Source organism: Diadema antillarum, unplaced genomic scaffold (assembly GCF_040938485.1).
Source record: "Diadema antillarum isolate AM-2024a unplaced genomic scaffold, OU_Dant_1.0 seq00001553_RagTag, whole genome shotgun sequence".
In the NCBI taxonomy this organism is placed as follows: Eukaryota; Metazoa; Echinodermata; class Echinoidea; order Diadematoida; family Diadematidae; genus Diadema; species Diadema antillarum.
The window spans coordinates 556225-572538 of record NW_027272282.1 but is presented as its reverse complement, the minus strand read 5'-3'; the positions used below and the strand labels follow the sequence as shown (position 1 = coordinate 572538).

The 16314-nt window shown below is 41.7% G+C and overlaps 1 protein-coding gene across 1 annotated transcript in view; it reads right to left on the bottom strand.

Moving 5' to 3' along the window:
• The window catches only part of LOC139710676 (adenosine receptor A2b-like), a 113618-nt gene extending 100242 nt beyond the window's left edge, over positions 1 to 13376 (bottom strand). The window contains exons 1-2 of the mRNA XM_071622595.1: positions 13197 to 13376; positions 7220 to 8045 (exon numbers count right to left, since the gene is read on the bottom strand). Of these exons, the coding sequence (XP_071478696.1) occupies positions 7220 to 7786 (567 nt within the window). The 5' untranslated portion in view covers positions 7787 to 8045; positions 13197 to 13376. The remainder of the gene's footprint in view (positions 1 to 7219; positions 8046 to 13196) is intronic.
• Positions 13377 to 16314: the final 2938 nt, after the last annotated feature.

The window sequence follows — 16314 nt, the reverse complement described above, 5'->3', positions numbered from 1 at the left end:
ATCATTTTATACTGCCCCGTTCGGCCAGTGCTAAAAGAGACTAACACGGGCGTGATTTGCCGATAAATAACCAGCCGCTAAGGCCGCCATGACTTCGCCCCGACATATCCGAGAGCAGAGAAGGAAAAGATTAAGAAGAAGAAGAAGAAGAAGAAGAAGAAGAAGAAGAAGAAGAAGAGATGGATGGGAAGAAAAAGAGGAGGAGGATGAGGGGGAGGAGGAAGAAAAACAACGACATCGGCAGTTGCTTCGGGCAGTGACTGACGATATCGTAATTAGGGTCGCCACTGTGATGGTTTGAGAGCGGAAATGCTAGGGGTGCTGGGAAGGATTCATGCGGTTACAAGTGACAAAGATGACTTTGGCATGCAGTAGATGGAAACAGCGTGTTATCAACGACACGCGGCCTATAAGCACGCATTGGAAATCTAAATTATACAAGAACGGCGAACTGGGACATTTTTTTTAAATCTCAGTGTGCGTTTCATTCGATGTTGAGATTGACTGCCACAAAAGGAGTAAAATAAAGCAAAATAGAAGTTTCATCAAAATCGAATGTAAGTAACAGTGATACGGTCGAAAGAACACACTTATGCAAATTAGATGAAGTGGCTACTCTAATGTTAGCCTCACAAATTTTACGCAGATCCCCATACAAGTCTTCACACAAATTCTTCCTTAGAAAATATGGAATAACAATTTTCAAGACTCCTGGAGAAGAAATTGGACCTACAGATATTGTTGCAAAATTAATGACCAATGCTATATTTTCTTTTATCGTATTTTGTGTATAAACTTAACAGAGTTGGGGGTTTATTACGTCATCATCTCATCCAATGAGCACGTGGGGTTGCCAATAGCACTTTCCGGTGGTAACATGGGAACTTGTAGATTCCATAACTTCTTATTCATGCTATGTCCAAGTTACATGAAGATGAAAACAACAAGTACTACCTGTTAATGACGGCAACTGCCATACACTGAAACTAATTCTTTTACTATAACTGCTACTACTACTACTACTACTACTACTGCTACTACTACTACTTCTACTACTACTACTACTTCTAATTCTACTAATTCTACTACATGTATACTACTACTACTACTACTACTACTACTACTTGTGAGGATCATTACTACTCACACAAGTACTTCTGCTTCGAATAATTCTTTTATCAATACGGTAACAGTGACAACAGCATTAATGCAATGACGCTACTTCGTCTTCATACTAGCCAAATTCTGGTTCAGCAGCGTTGCGACATGTTCCATACAACTTGTCTCTCTGTGGACGCAAAATCCCTATACTCAGGAATGAATCAGCACCGGTGAGAGAGCTCAGTCCATCTCGCTGGTCATCATGTGTGTGTTGACGCCAGCAACAATCGCAACACACACCATTAACGGTGAAATCTGTGCAAATAGCAGCGCACGTGTCGGCTGCCCGTCTCTGACGGCGCCCTGCGCCCTGGATCTGTCACTTTACCTGCCGACATTTGGGATTTGCTTCGTATTTGATCCGCCCGCAGCGCGTGAAAAATGAGGGTGCGTAAAGGCAGAGGTTTTTAAGGTGACAACTTCACTCCGTGTTCACGCCAGATAATAACGTATGGCTTGCATAATAATGAATACACTCAACGAGTTCCATAAATGGCCCAAGGGGAAATGCAGGATGTTAATGGACGTGAAAGTGTGGCGTCTTTTTTTTTTTTTTTGGCTATGTTTGTTTTCTTTGCATGTGTGTGGGTTTGTGTGTGTAGGTTGTCCATCGTCCCTATAGTTGGGTTATTTTAGAATTATATAATGACTCAGCTTCAATATTACCGTTTGAGGAGGGCCGAGCTGCAATCGCTTATTCGTCGATGTCGATACACACACAGACACACAAACAAAAAAGTAAATGTATTGTAATATTTTAGGCACATACCTATAGGAATCAACAAGACAATGGAGCTATCACCTCCTATAATTCAATGTGATTGAGAAGCAGCCAAAACTTTAAAATGTAATAAATCCTTTATATTTTTCTCTCTGAAATTACACTCTCATTGTTCTCTTATATAGCTTGAGTTTACTCTTGTTAGTCAACGTGCCTTAAAGACGAAGTTGTTGGTTTTTTTTTTCTTGTAAGTAATAAGTTGTAAGTAACAACTCTATACGCCACGCCCTCACCAGCGCGGTCGCTAGCTAGTTGTTGGTTGTGTTGGAGTGGCGACCATTGGTAGAATTTGCGAAGTGAAACCTCGCGACCCCGTTCGCACGTTCGAAATTGGTGCCTGCTCGCCAAGATCGCTCTCAAATTATTCCGCCGGCGCCTGCAGGCAAACTGGACGAAACACTCGAGAGCGAAGAGTTCACCAAAAGCGCCCTCGCTGACGCCCCAGAATAAAATGCTCCGACACGCTCTTTTCTGGACTACTCTACCAACTCTGGTAAAGGTGTAAGCATTTGGAAGCTGCTTTTCTTTTAAATGTCTTACTGCTATCTAGTCCGACTGACAACAAAATGTTCATGTTTCTGCTGAGACAGAAAGATAACCCTCACTGTTGCATGTTTCCTCTTTATGACTCGAGAAGGAAATCTTCTAATCCTCAAGTGTACATGAATCAGGTCATAACGTAGCACATCCATGGAGTTAAGAGAGAGAGAGAACTGGTTAAAGGGATGGTACAGTATTGGTGGAGATGAAAATTGGGCTTTAACTTTTTTTTTTGCTAGATACCAAGAAAACACTTATGAAATAGTACAGAGCAAACCATTTAAGAGGAATTCAAAGTTTATTTGATAAAAATCGGGGTTGGAATAGCTGAAACATCCAAAAACAAAGTAAAACAAAGAGATCGTAATAAAAGGTGGGTCCCACACTTTATTAGGATCGCTCTGTTTTGGAGATCTCGGCAATTTCAAAACCAATTTTCATCGAATTAACTTTGAATCCCTCTTGGAATTACATGCTTTTTCATATTTCATAAGAGGTTTCTCACTATCTCACCAAAAAAAAAAAATAAATAAATAAAAACCTGAAGTTCAGTCTCAACCAAAACTAAATGATCCCTTTTAGACGATCGAGGGTTTATTGCTCTCCAAGGAGACGGGTGGGTGAGCGGGGCATGACGAAACCCGACGTCATGAAATAACTTTTGACGTTATTCCCGCCAAACGATCAGTCACTGACTACTCTAAGCCAGCAGCAAGCATTCCCCTTATGATTCCCTTCGCTTTCTCCCACGTGGGTTGCGTGTGTGTGTGTGTGTGTGTGTGCGTATTCCTCACCCCACAGACTTTCTTTGTGTTGTTTGTTTGTGTCTTCATGTGTAGGCGGTGAATACTCCGTCATGGTTACTGTACTCAGCAGGCTCTGCACTCCACATCTGTATTTGCAGAAAAAGCGCGGAAATCCGATGAAAGTGTGACAGTCCTGTTGTCCATGATGTCAGGATGGATTTTTGAGGAAAGAGAGAGAGAGAGCGAGGGAAACAGAGACGGGAGGAATGAGAGAGAGGGGGAGTGTGTGTGTGTGTGTGTGTGTGTGTGCGTGCGTGTGTGTGCGTGTGTATGTGTGAAAGAGGGGGAGAGCGCGTGGGGGGTGAAGAAAAATCTTTGCACCTCTCAATTCTAAATTTCCATTCCCGCAATCTCGGCGAAACTTGATTCGACAATCTGTAACGGCGGTCCTTCAAAGCTCATGGCGCCCGATATGATTCACACCTAAAGAGGGGAATCGATCGATTTGAAATTCTAGGGCAGATTAATCAACATGCGACCTAGTAATGTTTCCTTATATTCTCGGAGTCTGCAAACAGTCGTCATATCCCATCTCGTCAATTCCCGTAAACCGCTCCGGGACAAATAATCCCGTGGGCGATGAGTGTCATCCGTGATCGTGTTTCTCGTCGCTTGACACACATTGATAAGAACCGATACGGGGGGCGACTTGCACGCTGAAATGTCAGGAAAGTCACTACCCCCCCCCCCTTCTCTGGATATCCCGCAAAGAGTGAAGCACTTCAAATCCGTGGATTCTCAGGTGGAATACATTCAAAGTGAAGGAACCCTCATCTGCCTAACTCTGCCTTAACCTTCCTTTCCTTCCTTTTAATTATCTGAATTCAGGCAGTTGAGACACCTCGCTGATGAATCTGACGGAAAGAATTTTGCTTTACAGTTGAGAGCCGTCACCACAAATACCTGACACTCTTGCCAATCATTCATTTGTGATTTTCCTGCTATTTTCAAATTGTCCAGACTATGGGCGTTCCAGTACTACGTAATCCGCCCCAGTTCATTTCCACTGATTACCACATAAACGGCATGAAAGCCAGTCATCGGATTAGCACAGTTTGAAAGAAAAATAGTTTTCGAGTTTACATGCAGTCATTCTTGAAGATTGGTCATTGAAATACAAAAGGCCACTTCATATTCAAACAGTACGACATGTGTCATAAAACAGTCATGTATAGCAGTTGTACAGTATCATATTTCGTAACAATGGTAGACTTTAAAGGGCAATTCCAGACCCATCAAAAGATATTCTGAAAAGAAAGAGTAAAGTTTAATAAACAATAAGCACAGCAGTATATATCAAGTAAAAATTGGATCAAAGCCAGGGAAGTTGTGACATCGTAAAGTATTGCTTGATTTCATATAATAGTTGTTGAACAGTCAATAATGATTGAGCAAATGAGTGAGTTAATTGTGTCATCGCCTTACAACTTGCTATATAGTTTGCAGACAAAATGTGTCTAGATCTTGGTTCAAATTATGTCTAAGTCTCAAATCATAATATATCAGCTGACTGATCGTTATTTTGGAGCTGTTCAATCAGGAATGACGTCATGTTCTACATTTTCATAGCAGAAATATTTAATTTCCACCAATTTTCTTTTCTGTGCATGGTCAAAGGAAAATTGTGAGGTGATGACGTTTTCAAAATCAGAGAAACTTCAAAGATTTCTGACTTCCCTAATTTTTATCTGATTTTGATCAAATGTTCACGGCTGCGTTAAAAAAAAAAAAAATCTCTTCAGGCAAACTTTTAACTAATTTGCCAAACAGGGAATTGCAAAAAGAGGAAGAAGTAGGACCACTTTCATCAGTGTACTGAAGAAGGACACAGACCTTGATAGTATTAATGAACTGAGGACAGCCATCCATGATAGATAGACAGGTTCGGAGGTGCAACCCGTTTGAATGAAACCCGAGTTGGCATAGGCTGAAGCTAATACATGCCCTCGAACTAGTAGTAGTAGTAGTAATAGTAGTGTAACTAGTCCGGAATTGCCTTCTACTTTCGGGGTGATGGTATATAATAATATAACATTAGACAAACTTTGATATTCATACTTTGTTTTTCCCCCAAGATCACGCCATCCGTCACTGGGGTTTGCAAATTTATTGGGGTTTGTGTGCTGAAGGAACATAATTATTGTTCCTATATCCACACAATGCACTTTGTTTGATGGTTGTCATAAATTGTCACAAATGTTGGCTTTGCTACATTATTAGCAGAAATAATGTCGGTCATGAAGCTACTCTGATAACATCGTAAAATCTGGCCTTTCGAGTCAGCCTTAGCGGACGCTTTGTAAAAGTCGAGGCATGGTTGTTGCTAAAGACACACGGACTCGCGCTCAGCAAAATTTGGGTTCATGGGGACAACATTTTTGCTATTACGGTGAAAACTGTGAACGAAGACTTCTATATTTCTGAATTGAGATATACAACCTTTTTTTTTTTACCTCCCAATGGCTTTTCAAGAGAATAAGCTCACTAAGTAGGAATGCCTTTCATTTCTTCAGCGATATGACGTCACAATCAATAAAGACGAAACGTCACTGGCAAACTACAGACGGACTTATTCTTTTTCAGCCAACTGATACTCCGTGTTTCAACTTTAGTTGACTCCATGAGCTTATTGTTACTCCCTCCTTAGGAGTTAACAATTGTCCAGTAGTGCAGCAACAATATGGGAAATAACTATTTTGTATTCATTCTAGAGTACAGTATCACACGTGAGATCAGTTTCCTGCAATATCGTGCAAAGTTGATTGTGCTGAAACAAAACGCAGATAACAGTGCCGTGCACTTGCCAGTATCACTTGGGAATTGCTTTGAACAATATTGTGGGGAAAATATCCCACTCATATACTAGTACATGCAAAATGTACTAGGTTTGTAAGGGTAATGAATAATTCATGATTGAATGCTTTCTCTTTTGTTTCCTCATTACGTTTTAGAGAGGGACGGCGCGTGGGCGGATGAGCGTGCTTTGCAAGCACTGCTGATTGTCTCCTGGTTGTCGTGCTTTGGTGTTTTACAGCAAAATCGCAGCAATAAAAATGCGGCAGCGTTTACCTCATTACACACATGCAAACGTGGACTGTGAGGCCTGCGTTATTTAAGTCATCCCACAAATAACTTTTCTGTGGCTAGGCTAATGAGTCAAGAGAGGATGGATAATTGGTAGTTATGTGGAAATTATGACGTTATTATCACAAGACGATATGAATAGTAAATGAACATATTACGTTTTCCGCGTCATGTTTTACTTTTACGATTCGTCTCCAGTTACAGTGTAACGCAATATATCTTCCTGTTCTTTCAGTAATCATGTTACATTTCTATAGACCTATACATATTTGAAGTTATTCCAGAGAAAGGAAACTTTATCATCTTCCCTTTCAGCTCTGCTTCATTGTCGGCTTCTTGTAGGTGGCTATGCAACGAAAGAAAATAAATCACCGATGAAAATGAGAAGAAAAGTCATGAAAGCGATCATATCAATACGTCACGCCTGGACACAGTTTACCTTTTTTTTCTCGAGTCAGTTTGCAAAGCTTCAAGTTGCAATTGCCTTGCGAAAGAGTTAATTAGGTGTTAATCATGTAATTAAAATGGTTGATCATGGGTCCCCTCCCTGCAAACTGTCCTGTGATCATTCATGGGTGTTTTGATAGATGGACGTGTATTTATAAGTGTCATTGCGTCAGTGCATAGTGCATACAGCGGACGGCTTTTGTGTATGCACACATGATCTTACAAACACACAGCATCTTTAAACAGAGAACAAACATAATCACTGATAATGCCTGGGGGGGGGGGGGGTGACATATTCGCGCAGTAGGCTTGCAAGAGTAAACCGTTAAATCATTAGTATATGATGAAATTGGGTACGTGCATGTGTATGAACGTATATGACTTGAAAACATGAACTCACCTGTTTTCTAACAGCACGGAAGATGAAGACGTAGATGACTATCATGACGACAAGGGGGATGTAAATGACCATGATGGCATTGAACAGCATGTAGTTCATGTCGATGATTTCGATGAATACGCAGGCGGGTGTTTCGGGCCGCCCGCGGTGCCACCCGACCACGGGTAGGAATCCGACGATGGCCGCCATTATCCAGCACACGACGATGGCGACCAGGGCTCGGAGAGGGGTGATGAAGACGTTGTAGCGCAACGGGTAGGAGATGGCGACGTAGCGATCGAGCGACACTCCGATGAGGCTAAACGTGGAGGCTCCGCAGAGCCAGAGAAGAAAGTTCAGCATGATGATGCAGCCGATGAAGTCGCGGGGAAGTCCCTCCGACGTCAGGATGGCGAACGGCACCCCGAACAACCCCACGAAGAGATCGGCAATGGCCAGCGACACGATGAAGTAGTTGGTGACAGAATGCAGCCTCTGGTTGCTGGCGTAGACGTAGAGCACCAGACCGTTGCCCAACACGGACATGACCGCAATGCTAATCTCGCACACTGTGTAAAACGTGGACATAGTTTGATTTAGTCCTCGTCCCGACCGCACATGAACAAAACATACAATTATGATGACGAGATTGGTCCGCTAAATGCCTATGCAGGAAAGCGGCAGTCTTAAAAACATGATAATTTCCAAATATTCACTTCGCCTGAGCTGCCCATGGTTGTCGTCCCCGACATGGTCGATTCCGTGGCGGAGTAGGAGTCCTTGATGTTCCCGCTCCTAGCATGCCTCGGCTCTCGACCGTCAGTGAAGCGCCCAGCGGTCGGTAACACTGCACGGGATGTCAAACATAAGAATGAGTGATTCAATAACGCGCCGCGCAAATGCGTGAAGTCACTTTTGTCAATAAGGAATAAATCTAATCAGAACCACAAAAAAGAAGGAAGGAAAGTCAAGCACAGCTTTATTTACTCCCCTGAGTTCAGAGACAGAGAGGATGTGTCCGCTTTATCATTTTGAAGAATCATATCATTGCCGCTCATACGATGCAATCACAAGTAGATGTTAAAGTCACGCGGGAATGCTTAAAAGACAAACAAATTTTGAGCATTCGCTTATGGAATGTCTATTTTGATTTCCCGGTGGATTTATGCAGGGTAATATTCCGATGGTTCTGAGGAACTCTCTCAGTCTTTTTTTTTCACTTTTTCCCCGAGTGCATAAAAGTAGAAACGGAAGTATGTAAATGCTGCTTCGAATGGTTTTGAAAAGGTCGAACTCCGCGACTTTGGTTGAGGACACGCTGCAGAGGAGACTGACTCGCGTGTGCTCACGACGAACGATGGTAATGCAAATGACGTAACAGATCGTGCGCGTTTTTCTAGCAGACTTCGCGAGCTTTATCCTGCGTGTATTAACCTTTAATCAGAAATGCGCGGGAAGGAGAGGATGGGCGGACACGAGTTTCATTTCGCTGAAGTACTATCGGAAAAAAGGAAGGAAAAACCCTTCATCAGTCTTTCAAAATCCGTCTCCCCTCATCAGGCAACATTGAGGGATAAAATCATGCTTTCGGCATTGCGGTTTTTCCTCTAATTAGAATGCTCAGGGTTTCCCAGAGACATTCTTCACGCATTCTGCATTTCGCACTCGGTTTCGCTGTCGTTGCGTATACTATCACGTAGTATCACGTCATGTCATGCATTATTGCAAAGAGTAATCCATGTCGATACGGACAGTAACCTGGCAAATTAGAGATAATGTGCCAGTATTTCATTTCTTCTAATGAGGCGCAATTCGGTGGGATTAATTTAATGACATCATTATACTTCTTCACGGTTGAACAGTTTACTGTGCATGGCTTGCGTGCGTGTTCACGTGCATGTATGCTCAACAATCTATTTTGTTCGCTGTATTTCCCTGCTGCATAACTGTATAGCAGGTGGCTGGATTTCATATTTATTAATCTTCTCTTTCATCTTCTATCTATCTCCTTCTATCCTTTTTTATCTTCTTCTTCCTTCTTCTTCTTCTGCTTCCTCCTCCTCTTCATCCTCCTCCGCCTCGTCTTTCCCCTCTAGCCATGACAATTATCTTTGTTATAATAATTTTCCATTTGTTTCTTCTTCCCTTCTTTTTGTCTGGCTCTCCTTTCCACCATCTTCCTCCTCCTCTTCTTCCTTCTCATTCTCCTCCTCCTCTCCTCTTCCGACCAACCTTTCCCCTCCTCCTCCTCCATCCCCTCCGCCTCATAATTGAGACCGTACTTTGCTATCAATGGAACCGTATAGAACCTCTGGCCAATAAGGTGCAGTTATTATAAGCTATAAATCAGTTGAAACACTACTAATGATAAAACTAGCCATGCTACTCAGACGTCTGTAGTTGCTGTAGCAGCATATCGTCATTTTAGACAAAGTAAAAGCGAAGTGGTACATGCAATAACATGAAAATGCAGTTGCGGATGTTTAGTAACATTGGTTTGTCGTTGTTATGGTAACATAATCCAATACGGGCACGAGGAAATTTTAGCCCAGAATAACCTGTATAATAAACAAGCAGATACATGGAAAGGGGATTTGGATCAATGCAATACGTACCGTTCTCTTTGTCGACATTATTCCTTTACATCTGTTCTTTTTTCGGTAGATTTAAATAATTTCGATTGTAAACAAGCCGCCGGGAGTGTAACAGCTCCGCTGCAGAGAATTGTCTTTTCTGTGTCAAGTTATCCCTGGCGAAAATTCCGCATCCCCGTAGCGGAGGATGAACCAAATGCAATAATCGAGGCCTGATGAAGCTTGGACCTGTGCAACACGCGAATCGCTCGCCGGCTGATAATCGAATCGGTTCTCCTCGGTTTAATGGAAATGTGACATTTTACATTAGCCATAGCAAATGTCAGAGCACGGACATTTGCCCGCTTTTTTTTTTCCCGGCATAATCTCTCTCTTTATCTTTTTTTCTTTGCCGTCTGTCTTCATGTTCCATTTTATCGTTCCTTCATTTGATGTTCCTTTTCTAAGTTCTCTATTTGTTTGTTCTACTTTCCTCCGCTGATGACGTCATGTTGTTAATAAACAATTGCCTTTCTCTAGACAATGTAAGACATGCTTTTTGCTTCATTCTTTTCCCTCTTCACCGTTTTTCTCTTGCTATAACATAATTATACACAGACCCTCAAAACATACATACATACACACACACGCGCACGCACACGCACACACACACACACATATATATATATATATATATATATATATATACATATATATATATATATATATATATGCTGTGGAACAGTTTTTTTCATACTGATTTAGTTCAATCTCTGAAATCAATCAAAGGATTGACTTCGGTTAAATGTAAAGTAGACTTTGATTAAGGCCTACAGATCAAAAGTTGTTAACACTACAGAACCCTCCTTTACTGGCTAACCCACATGATCAAGGGGAAAAATCGTACAAAATTCGTCAATTTGTAGCAGTATGAAGAGCCATTTTGCAGACAAATTCAGTGCTTAACAATGATATTTAAAAGACGGTAGTGATTGATTTTCTGATCCACTTTTTTCACTGGTTCGGGAGATGGTGGTAGAGGGATCATATTTCATTGCTGTAATAACTTTTGATTAGATTTTCCCATTGATAAGAGTCAATTTGAACATATAAATGAGAAAACATTTCAAAGTTACATAATCTGGCACGTTTTCATAATCTCTTTATTTTGTTTCGAGTCGTTTCGCCGTAAGAAGATATCCCCTAGGCCTACTCAGTATATCCTTAACACCACTTTTCTCGACGTGATAAAAAGAACATTTGCGCGAATTAAAATCGACTGAGATAACAATAATCTTCAAAACCGTATGAAAAAGAGACAAAACATTCTTGGGGTCAATACCTTTACCTACGAAGATACGGAGGGGAGGTGGAGGGGATAGTTTTATACCCCTTCCTCGACCTTCATCACCGCGCCCCTCACATTTGCGAGTCATGTATTAATACCGCCAGTCGTGCGCTTCGATATGACATTGATTCAGAGCAGAACTTCTATTCCCTGATTAAAAACTGTAATGTCGAAAGTAATCTTGGAGTAGAAATAAAGAAGTCGCAGGGCGCAATATCGAGGCAGCAGCGACGTGATACGAAAAGTAGGTCTACTGTTTCACTTGCAGCGGTAGAAAATATACACTGCTTCTGCGGCGAAAAGTGCTGTGACACACAAACGACAGACTGGCGTGCCGTGATATTGGAATGCCGATCTGCCCGATGGGTAGGGTCACTTTCGACGCTGAGCTCAGGTCAAACTGGAGGTCTGCGTCCTTCAACCGTTTCGGGAAAACAACAGCGAGGGATGAAGGATAGAGAATGAAAACATCACCTGCGCCGCTGGATTGTCATTATCATCGGCAAAATACCCATGGTCTAACCCCCTATCTGTTTATGACTGTACCTCTCCCCCTCCCCCTCTCCTTCCCCCTCCCCCTCCCCATCCCCCTCCCCCTCTCTCACTCTTTCTCTGGACGAAGAATGCATGATTTCTCTATCTTTTTCGTCCCTGTGTCTATTGCAGGTTTTAGAAATTACCGATGTCGTGACTACCTCTTTCAAGTTCTATAGTCACTTTGTCTTGAGCTAATATCTATATACTTTTGAACATTCGGCGACGTGAAAGAATGTCTTTAATATTTCTGTTGAGACAACGCGCAGTTCATCGCAAATCCTTCGTAACGAATGGCAACATACCCTTCAATCTCGGCTCGAACGCACGCAAACAGCCATGTGAGTAAGGTCTTGAGTAAATTTGAAGTGAGGAGGGAATATTTGCAAGCGTGTATCTATATTTACTTCATTGAAATCATTGTGGACACACTCCAAAGGGGGAAAACAGGGAGAGTGTGAAAATGGGGGAGGCGGCTGAGGCGCGTGAAGCGTTTGATCGATAATTTTGAAGCGAACAAAAGGTGGAATTTCTCAGCCATTATTATAGATATTTTACATGTTTTATTCGGCAAATATCGGTGGACTTATGCATGCAGGGTATCAAACTCACTGCAATCTGTGCGTCTGAATGGTAAAAATAGCAACTCAACAACAAACGCTACAAGACCTCAATCAGGTATACTTTCTTGGCATGGCCGCTTGGTCGCCATGAACAAATTTTCTTTCTCCCGTTTTTATTTATCTATTTCATTCATCTATTCATCATTTTTTTTTTACAGTAACACTACGACGAGAGCATGACAATGACAGGATGAAAAGCCTACTCCCATTTACTTGTAATATAACCATTGAAGAGACGGGATCGATCTATAGCTGTCTACAAAGAGATAATTTTGCATCCGAAGTTGTCTGTTGCTATAATAATTGCACTTATTGCAACTGCCCGAATGCAGACGTGTATATACTCAAACTGCCAATAAAAACGATCGACTCTCCTCTGAAAATTGGCAACACGCGGCTAGAAGGCGACTTGCTAAAACTGGCAAAGGCGACTTGTTCAGGACGACCGAGGGAGAGAGAGGGCAATCGAGGGTGACTCGTTTTGGAATTGAAGGCGCCTACTATTGTTAAGGCAAGAAGGCGAGAAGTAGGCCTACACATTTGACTCTTAGAACAAGAAGACTATTAATCAATATTTGCTGAAACTCGCAAAATCACCTTATTTTGTTACAAAAGTACATAATAATGTATTGGCTGGTTTTAAAAAGAAGCCTTTAAAGGCAGTTTCCAGGCGACATTTGCCAAGCTGCTTCTCCTTTCCTCGTTCGCCGTTTGATTCTTACGTAAAGTACTAAGTAGATTTCTTGCCCTCAAAAAGCGTGTATTATGGGCGAGTTTCAGCGTCAGTCACCTATTTAAGTGCCGTAACTGAAAGCTTCGCCAATTAGCCTGTACCTACGGTGAACGTAACGTGATTGAGATGGTCGGAGAAACTAATGGCGTGCCATTGAAAATTAGCGAACGGAAACGCATAGACGTACCTCGGAAAGCCGAACTGCAAGAACTGTACTTTGAATCAGTGCTTGGTGACAGTACAACGCAAGGACGGTGCAGTCATCAAAATCCACACTTCTGCAAGGAATGAACACGGACAAAATCTTGTTTTTCTCTACTACTAGTATAGGAAGAAGCATATCACAATCTCCAGTCAACCTACCGGTGTTCAGTCAAACAGCTATAGCGCACGATTCAGGAGCGCGTATCCTCTGTGATAGCCCCACCACTGCACCAGGGACAGATAGACACTTTGCGGCTTGGTGGTTGGCCCACATTTCACGGAGCAGACGACCGCATCTTATACACAACGGAGTATTTCCCCTCATTTGAGTCAAGTCCCTGGTGACTGTTAGTAGTCTTTGCCCCACTCTTTGGTAGTAATATACTACAATCTAATTAGCGTAAGGGGTGTGCAGTGTGCTGGAAACTTGGAAACTCAATATCTAACAAGGGACGAAAATCATACAGCGATCAATTCAGTAGGGCAAATCACAAGGTCAACTTATTTGATCACACACATCACTAGAAAGTTACCGCTTACACGCTCTTTCTTTCTTTCTGTCTTCGTGTATATTTCTGCCGATTAAAAAAGAAATGAAATTCCGTGAGATGTAGCAACAAGAAACACCATCTCCCTCCCGCGGATCCTGGCGAAAAGTGGATAATCATTTTAAATAGGTTCAGCTGGTAATCAAAAGAACTAACCTCGATGCTGGGATTAAAGGCTAGACACTTCCGTGATGTAAATGCAGCTAGCGAGTACATATTATAGGATTGCCCCCAGGTATCATTCACAAGGAGGAAGCTTGGAATGACTGCGAGTCCAAGTGCGGACACTCATCAAAATAACAACGGCAAACTGACATCTGATTGGCTCTTGCCTGATGGTGCTTCCATGGTAACCACATTCATGGTATGTTGCCATCGTCGTAAACTTTATTTTTATAAGACTGTGAAACGGGACCCAGGAGATACGTTGATAATGTTGTCATTATGGAACGGTAAAAGTATGAGGCGTGCCTTCAGGGGGATTTAGGGGCAGATTTTCCGTAAGAAAATTTGGGGCAAAGGTCGTAAGGGCGTGTCCTCGGAGAGAGTGCGACAAATTCAACGTCACATTTCTTTGAAATGTTCAGTGCGCCCTCTTCACGAATGTGCTCCACTCACAAGAAGGAAGTCAGGTTGGTTCGCTTGGGCTTGGCGAGGTCTGTCGTCTGACGGTTGAGTCGTGGCGATTTTCCAGCAGCAGTAAGAAAGATGAAAAATACACCAAAATAGTAAAGAGTACCGAAAACAAACAGGAAGTAGAATGGAGGACAACAACTTTATAGGGCTCACACTCTCTAAAAAAAATCGAGTGAAAATTTTCACTCTAAAAAGAGTGAATACAAAAAAGAGTGAATTTCGAGTGAAATTGGAGTGAATTTTGAGTGAAAATGCTCATTTTCACTCATTTTGAAGTGACGTCAGGGATCACTCGAAGATTTTGGAGTGATCCCTGACGTCACTCCAAAATGAGTGAAAATGAGCATTTTCACTCAAAATTCACTCCAATTTCACTCGAAATTTACTCTTTTTTGTATTCACTCTTTTTAGAGTGAAAAATTTCACTCGATTTTTTTTTTAGAGAGTAAATATTTCCCCATATAGACGTGTGTCAAAATTAAAAAAATCAAAAACGTCTGTAAAATAGCTGGGAGAAATGAGGTGTTTCATCTTCGGTAACCTGAAAAAGTGAGACATATCCTTTCATCCATCAAATCTCCAAGGGGGTTCTTCAGCTCAAACTCTGTCCAAGGGTTCGCAAAGTCAGACTACGAGTTTTACTCAAAACATCACATATTTTCTGTACATGTTGTTGTTGTTGTTGTTCATTTTCCATCTGTGAAGATGGCTGGATAGCCCATATTCAGCTACACTAAGCTGCAGTGGCGTATCTAGGGAAAACGGCGCCCGGGGCAAGCGCGAAAATTGCGCCCCTAATTTCTGAAAAAAGACTATTGTTCAACCCCAACCCCATCCCGGTAGGGACTTTAAGCAAAGTCCACATGATATGCTTTTCAAGCCCTTAAAAGGGGTCTTTTGAGGGTGATTTAAATGCAATGAATTTTGATAAATTTTGGCGAGCGAGCGCAGCGAGCGAGCCGAAAATTTTTGTATTTCAGCTGACAAAACATGGAATTCTTGTCATTTTTTGCTTACCAAATCTTACAATTCTAATCAAGATAGTGACGGCCTTATAGATAACGATTTATCTATACCAACAAACTGAGTACTTTAAAAAATATTCTAAATCAGAGGGGCATTTCATGAAGCATTTTGTCCGACAACTTGTCGGACAAAATTTGCTTTCAGCCAATCAGAAGCAAGGATTTCAGTAGCTTTTAACAGTTTGTCAGACGAAATATCTGACGAATTGCTTCATGAAATGCCCCCCCCCCCCCCCATGTACGCGCGAATGAGCCGAAATTTGTATATTTCCGCGTCATCATCACGTTTTGTTCTTATCTCCTTTTTGTTTTGATAAATTTTGGCGAGCGAGCGCAGCGAGCGAGCCGAAAATTTTTGTATTTCAGCTTACAAAACATGGAACTCTTGTCATTTTTTGCTTATCAAATCTTACAATTCTAATCAAGATACAATGTATAGTGACGGTCTTATAGATAACAATTTTTACCAACAAACTGAAGACTTGAAAAAATACTCTGAATTAGTACGAGCGAGTGAGCCGAAATTTGTATATTTCCGCGTCATCATCACGTTTTGTTCTTATCTCCTTTTTGTTTTGATAAATTTTGGCGAGCGAGCGCAGCGAGCGAGCCGAAAATTTTTGTATTTCAGCTTACAAAACATGGAACTCTTGTCATTTTTTGCTTATCAAATCTTACAATTCTAATCAAGATATAGTGACGGCCTTATAGATAACGATTTTTACCAACAAACTGAGGGCTTGAAGAAATACTCTAAATTAGTACGAGCGAGTGAGCCGAAATTTGTATAATAATTATTTCCACGTCATCATTACGTTTTGTTCTTATCTTGTTTGATTTTTTTGGCGCCCCCCCCCCCTATGTTCGAAACCGTTGGCGCCTTCTTTTGATC